The sequence below is a fragment of the Microchirus variegatus genome, assembly GCF_963457635.1.
Source record: "Microchirus variegatus genome assembly, chromosome: 11".
NCBI lineage: Eukaryota > Metazoa > Chordata > Actinopteri > Pleuronectiformes > Soleidae > Microchirus > Microchirus variegatus.
The window spans coordinates 19,159,484-19,166,741 of record NC_139812.1 but is presented as its reverse complement, the minus strand read 5'-3'; the positions used below and the strand labels follow the sequence as shown (position 1 = coordinate 19,166,741).

Here is a 7,258-nt window from a genome sequence, read left to right as displayed (position 1 = left end):
TCACGCCACCTGCATTACATAGTGGGTGTTGGCAGTGATCCCAACAACACAAAGACTTATGTACTATTATGTGCAATTACAACTGATTCACATTAGTTTATGATCCTGTGCACATGGAAGTCTGTGATAATTACGCCTGTAGCAACATTAAATTATTGCTATTAGATATGATAAAAGGCGAATGACATGTAATCTCTGGCGTTATAAAGTTTAATTGAAATATTTCAGTGAACACATTTTTTTTTAAATGCTTAACAATAGTACAAATAAAAGATATGAAGCTCCGTCCAGAGAGGAGGGAACGCGTTTGCTTGCTGCAGATCTCTGCAGCGATGCTCACATTTAATACAGTTAAACACAATCAGGGCAAACAGCGATTATACAGAGAATATGATTAATTTCCTTTACAAAATGGGGATTTTATCTCCCACAAGCATGTTCCAGAATCTACATTTTATCACACGTTAACTGGGCTTCAGAGGTGATCAGTCAACTGTGCTGTGGAACCTTTTTTTTTTTTTATCTCTCCATGATGTTTCAATCAGTGGACTGCGCTCATCACATATACTACCGCGCTCCGCCTCACATAATGCCCTCAGAGCAATGTTAAAAGTTCATCCCTTTTAGCACTAATGTTTTCCTAATGGCCGCTTGTTGAGTTAATAGTTAAATAGCAGGCAGGATCATTGTCCTTGCCTTTCATTTGCCCTCGCGAGTAAAGCTAAACACATGTGCTCACATCAAAGCGTCAGATTTAGCCTCCGACCCCGCGAGTACTGTGATTAGCTCAGCTGTGAGAGAGGAGCTAATGTAAAGATGTTAAAGAGTCTATTAACTAAATAAAAACATCCGTTTGTATTCATACCATATATGTTATGAAGAGTTATCATTAGGAATCTTCCCTTACATACAATAAAAACAATAACTGGATGGCTCAATTGTGAGAGTACAGTTCCTTCATTTAATGTGTCTTTGCACGGACTACACAAACGCATTAAAGTGTACAAAAATAAAACATTTGTTTTTCTATCATTAATTTTACATGTGAATCAGATGAGTACATATGAACATACAGTATTTTCCCCTAAATGCAGCTGCACATTCATTGATCAAAAAGGAACAGGAAGAAGAGGACGAGCAAGACGGACGTGAAACAAACAAACAAACAAAAAGACAAAGACAGGATTTAATGATCAGACTTAGTGAGCGATAGTAAAAAAAAAAAAAAAAAAGTGATGTTAAAATATCAATACATCAGCTATAAAGTGCATTGTTATTTGCATGACAGTTGTAGGTAGTTATATATATATATATGTACATCTATTAGTTGTCAGTAACTTCTTTCTCACCCATAGCATTCTTTAAAGTTTATCCTTAGAGGTTATTTGAACTGAAATTCTAAAACTAGCATTGGTTAATCTATGTTTTATGCTGATTTAGTGATAAATGCCAATTCAGGTAACAGCCTTTCACCTATGTCAGCTGAGATTGGCACAGCGCCCCCCTGTGACCCTCATGTGGAGCATAAAGCGTTAGAAAATGGATGGATCACATTATAATCGTAGCCACAGAGTGGCTCCGGAAATGCTCGAGCTCCTCTGGCATGCTAATTTTTCCATCACAAAAACATTGTAATTGCCATTTTTTTACTAGGGTCTTGTATACGTTTTAACAGTATATACATTCTGGGGGATCGCTGGCACAGCAGAAAATTCCGCTAATTAGAGTGAAACATGGTACACAACTTGGGAGCAAAAAAACGCCTGAAGCTGAGCCCATTCCTCAGTTTGTAGATGACAAACCAAACGCTTTGTTTTTTAGATAAATTGTGAGATTTTTACATGACAAACGTTTGGGTTAGGATTAAGTTTTAATGAATCTATTTTCTCCTGGCTCAGAAGGCTAAATGTGTTGTATATTTTGTGGAGAAAAAAAAGACCCAGATGAACTTAAACCCTGACCTGAAGTCAGTCCTTTTTGCTATAAAAGAAGGGATGAGAAACTCTCCAAAAATAGCTCTTTACATTATAGTGAGGAGAAAAAAAACCAAACATACACTCACAGATATAATTGCACTTGACACATCTGTGAACCTCTATAAGTAGTAAGAGTGGTGACCGTGAAGACAGTGGCAGGGCTTCATTGTGTTGAGTTGTAGATTGGTTCCATGCAAAATGCTGCTGCAGCCTGGCAGCCTGGGTAAGTGCTGTACAACATACCAGATGATCTCACAACGGTACAAATCCTCAGCGATGACTGATGAGGATCTCTGATCTCAGAGAGGCTTTTAAATGTTCTGCTTGTTTTTCTTCATCCTGGGAAGGAAAAATCAAATGAGAATTTGTTTTGAGTTTACAACGCGAGGAGCATGAGTGAAACAGACGTGACGACAGCGACATCAAAACCAGATTTTGACTTTTTTCGCACGGTTGTTTTCCAAGCGGAGAAGATGAGGAGAATAACTTTGGGCAGAGTGACAAAACGAGAATCCGCATCGTGCCCACTGTGAAAACCACTTGCAGTGAGCTTGTGACTAATAAACACCATACTGTAAAAAGTATTTCTACAGTAAAATACTACCTCGTTTACAAAGGGAAAGTGCCGCTGCTTAACAGGGAAAATATTTTGACCGGTAAATAGGAACACAAAAATGTTTATTTTGATCAATTTTGTTCTGCATTCCCATTCAATATGTTTCTTTTTTGTTCTTCCTTAAGCTTTTTCTAACAAGTTGAAAAGAATCTGTAAAAGTTTTGTGTCATATCGGCTTTTTATCAAATTGGAAGAAAGCATTTTTTTGTGAAACAGGTTCCAGACAAAAACACCATCCTTGTGTTTCGGTGTAGAACTGATACGCACAATAACGTCATAGCTCAATTTTCTCTTGCTTTTTGCATTGATTGTCACCATCTTGTGTTTAAAGTTTGTTCGCACAGACTTTTTTTATGTGTATTCCTGTGGCAGCGTTACAAACAGGCCTGGAAGTGCATAGAGTGGGGTTTTCTTAACAGGGAAAGTTCTGTTTCCGCGTGGATAAATACGGCCGTGTTCGCACTCATTCACACTTAATGGCGGGGTGAACAATTTTAAGGTGCTAATAAAATGAAGTAACATAAAATAAAAAATACTCGGCACGGTCCCAAGTTGTAAAAAGTAAGATTTTCTAAAATATATATATATATATATATATATATATATATATATATATTCTTTGCTAAGGGCCAGAGGTTAAGTAGTCTGCAGGAAACAATGCTGGAATTTGTTGCCAAAAATGAAGCAAGAATAGAAGAAATTAGCGCGTTTTGTTCAATTCTTGCTTTCCCACTGTCGCTGTTTAAACACTGGACAAAAACCCATTTAAACCTTGGATAAAAGAGTTTTTTGGCTGGTGACATTGAGGTATAAGTTGGGTATTACTATGTTTCGTCCATTTGTTTCTATCAGATTGTTTTCTTCTTCCAGGAGATTGTAATTTAGCGGAGTATGGCACATCGTTGCCTGAGGTTAAGTGCATAAATACTCCATCATCATGGGTGGGCGGTTTAAATACCGACCTTGGTTTAAAATGTCATGTCCCCATTTCACCACGGTTGTTTACCCGGCTTGTGGGCTGGCATTAAATCCGTGTGCCTTTTTACACATTGTAAATAAGTTTGTCACTAATTGGAGACCCATAAGGAGTGATCCATTTTAATTGACCACCAATCGGCTCTCTATACACGAGCGGCTTTGTCATGCAGAGGACCGTTGACACCTTGAGAAGTCAAGGCTCTCTGCAATCATCCTTGAGACAGACAGTCTGGCTGTGGCTCTGTAGGCGTGGCAGGTCTGTGGGCACATTATTATGTCAGAAGACTAAAGGACACCCTGCATTCGGTTCGTTTTTTCTTCACACAGCAAATCCACTTGTCTCTATTCCAAAACGACTTTGCGCTTCCAAAACAAAGAGCGTCTATTTGTTTCTTCAGGATTCTGTGGGAGCGCTCTGGGCTTTGACACACTGTGATGCACAGATTTGATCCCTTCTATAAAGTGCTATATCAACGGTGCCAAGAGTTTCTCAGAAAATGTGCCTCTGTCCTCAGGGCAGAGAGGAGATGTGCGACGTTGGCTTTGACACTTAGCTGTTTGGCTGCTTTAATGTTGAACGAAAATACTATGAAGTCGCATGTTAAACCATTCACAACTCTCCACCCTCATTATATGTTCTATAAAAATTGCAGACCCGGGTCTTGTATTAGCAGCAATGATTGTATAACAGCGTTTTATTATAAACAGACTCCAGTGTGGTATTGTCGTACGACATCAAACCCACTGTTTGTGTGTGAAAGTGGAATCAGTCTCTATCCCCCACTTGGTCATGTACCAACATGTTTGGAGTCTGAGCTTCTACTGTATATAAGTCGGGGCAATTATGAGCTGTCACTCTCACAATGGTCCATTGAATGACGTCCAAATGCGCATTTTTTGCACTTTAAATTCGCGTGGAGAGGAAGCGCCGGTAAATGTTCAAACCACACGAGTCAGATCCATGCACACTCACTTGTTGATAGCGTTCTTCAGGTACTGCTGCAGCCACCGGATCTCAGGGTTCACACACACCTCTTTGTTTGACTTCAGCTTGGCACTGTTGAGGGAAAAAAAAAAGAGTTGAGTGTAAAACCCCATAATAATACATCAGCTGAAGATTAAAGGGTAAAGCATCCCGACACATTATCAGTGAGACTGAATTCACACCACCGTGCCAATTTGACACATGTGGAGAGTGCTTTCACAAGAGCGTATTAAGTCTGATAATGACCGATGACCTTTCCCTCTCTGTTTGTGAAGCTGTTGCATATATTCAGAGATCGACCCCTTGATTTGAGTAAACCTAATTAATATGCAAAGGATTTTTTTTGACGACCCACAACATATGGCTGCAGGCAAATCCAAATGCAGCATACAGAGTGCTTATTTATAGAATGTATCATATGTCCTCGTGTCAGAGAATATACTTATATACTTTCTAGTTTTAGTCTCTGAACATTTTCCTGTCCATACAGGCCAGCAAGAAAACCCACAACTGTCGCTTTCCTCTCGAAAAACAAAACTGTACCCCAATTCCCACCTCCCTTTCACAGTCACTCATGCTCATGCAACGGAGCCACTTCCTGTGCACGGGACATTTGGCCTGTGGTAAAAAAATGTCTTGATTCCTGTGGACGACGGAGTGACAGGGGGGGGCACACACACACACACACACACGCATTCACAACTCCTTTCTCTGACCTGTCACCTCTTTGAGATTGATGGTGAGAAATGGTCCAGCAAGGAGGAACCCCGTCTGATTTTTAAGTGCCGGTGGGGAAAAAAAAAAACCACACACACAAAAAACATACGTTTTATGTGTGAGCGCAGTCGTAAGAGGAACACTCACATCACTTGGAACGGGCAGTTTGGCGTGTGGATGAACCTAAGCTCTCGGATGTAGGCTCGAGGGAGGCTGTTGACTCTGGAGCGGCAGTAGCATCTCTCCACCAGGCTGATGGGCTTTGCTAAGGAAAGCAGAGAAACACATGGGATCAGTTAAATCATCGTACTGTATTTACTGAAAGGCATGTTTTTAAAGTATGGATTAGATGAAGGAGAGAATCTAATATGGCAACAGGGATACGTCCTAATGGATTTTGTTGGAAGTGAGATTAACCATTGTTATTATTAGTATTACGACCAAAGTGGTTGAGAATGAACTGATGGAGCAGGTTAAAGCACACACGCAGAGCCACTACAAACACACAGAGACACGAGTCTATACAAACAGATTTTACACATCATTTATATCTGTTTATCTATTTTCAGGTTATGGGGTGCAGACCACAATTCATTCGAAACTACGTTTATTATCTTTCTTTCTTTCTTTCTTTTTGGCACATCTAGCAGAATCACAAACATTAAAGTTATTTCATGTGGTGATGATGCGTAAACTTTCCACTGCAACCTCTCAACTTTCAGGTTTGTGCGCACAGAACATGTTCACAGTTGACTTATGTTGAAAAATGAATAGGGCAAAGTTTCCGTAATTTAAAAAACAAACAAAAAACGCAATATTTACTCATGCATTTGGTGCGTTTTTGTTTTTCTTTAAAGGGGGAGGTAAAAAAAAAATGCTGATTTAAAGCGAAACTGATAAATCACAGTGGGTCACAAAAACCAGATGGTCACACAAGCACCGCCGTAGATTAAACCCTATGCAAATGTGGTTTTACACCTGGTTTTAAGCGCATTAGCACAATAAAAGCAGCGACACCTATGCATGTTGTGAGAGTGATGTCGCCGTGAAGAAACTATTTGGTGCTTCGTCTTATTGCAGCGCGTAATGAAAACAAAAGAGCACAAACAAATACACACACACGGTGATCGGCGAAGGAACTTGTTACAACAAGAAAAAACACGTGTTGATTTTGTTTTTTCCCCCTCTATATACATTATTAGACGAACTATAATTGTTATTATACTTATGTTAAAATGTGCATGATGATGAACTTAATTGCACGAGTTTAATTCAAATTTAAATTGAATTCATCAAATTACAAGGATAGGCTGATGAATGAAAACCTAATAACACAGTAGTTGCAAAAGTTTAACAATGTTTTGCAAATATCAACATTTACTCTACTTTACTAAATCAATCTGCACGTTTTTAGTTCCCAAACCAAACCCATCCTCATAGAATAACCTGAATATCTATATAATAATTAACAAAAAACGATATAAAATTTCATAACTCACGGCTGCAAAAATGGTCTAAATGCCAGATTCAACAAACACAAATAATAACAACAATAACTGATGTCTTACCTTGTGATGGAGGCGCATAATAAGTCACCACGGTGAGCGCCACGACGAGTGCCAGCACTTTCACATCCATTCTGCGTTAATGCCGCCGAGGTTTGGTCCTGCTGCGAGTTAAGTCCAGAGGAGATGTGACTGATGGGATCATCGTGGAGTGTTAAATTACGATCCAGAGTGTCAAGCTGCGCAGGAAAGCAGATACGACTCGTGGGTGTGTGTGTGTGTGTGTGTGCGCGCGCTACAAAATAAAAGCACCAATAGCTACGACGCGCTTGGCTGAAGCAAAACGTATCCGCGTGATGATGATGATGATGATGAGAACGACGTGTTCGTTAAAAAGGACGCGATTTACGTTTAAAATAAAGTACAATTCCTGCACTAAAGCGTGTGGACGGTGATTTTGTTTTCACGCAGTTGCATGCTT

General features: G+C 39.6%; 1 protein-coding gene across 1 annotated transcript; it reads right to left on the bottom strand.

Moving 5' to 3' along the window:
* Positions 1–972: 972 nt before the first annotated feature.
* cxcl12a (chemokine (C-X-C motif) ligand 12a (stromal cell-derived factor 1)) lies at positions 973–6,951 on the bottom strand. The gene is made up of 4 exons (XM_083897722.1): positions 6,841–6,951; positions 5,420–5,537; positions 4,544–4,627; positions 973–2,315 (listed from the first exon to the last, which is right to left on the bottom strand). Exons 1-4 carry the CDS (start codon positions 6,908–6,910, stop codon positions 2,288–2,290), a joined length of 300 nt encoding a protein of 99 aa, XP_083753848.1. The 5' UTR covers positions 6,911–6,951; the 3' UTR covers positions 973–2,287.
* Between the last annotated feature and the right edge of the window lie 307 nt (positions 6,952–7,258).

Excerpts from the sequence above, each read along its gene's own strand:
- cxcl12a (XM_083897722.1), bottom strand. The coding sequence starts at position 6,910 with ATGGATGTGAAAGTGCTGGCACTCGTCGTGGCGCTCACCGTGGTGACT. Across the intron at positions 5,538-6,840 it reads TTATGCGCCTCCATCACAAG|CAAAGCCCATCAGCCTGGTG; the intron begins GTAAGACATCAG and ends TGCTTTCCTTAG. Across the intron at positions 2,316-4,543 it reads CTGAAGAACGCTATCAACAA|GATGAAGAAAAACAAGCAGA; the intron begins GTGAGTGTGCAT and ends TTTCCTTCCCAG.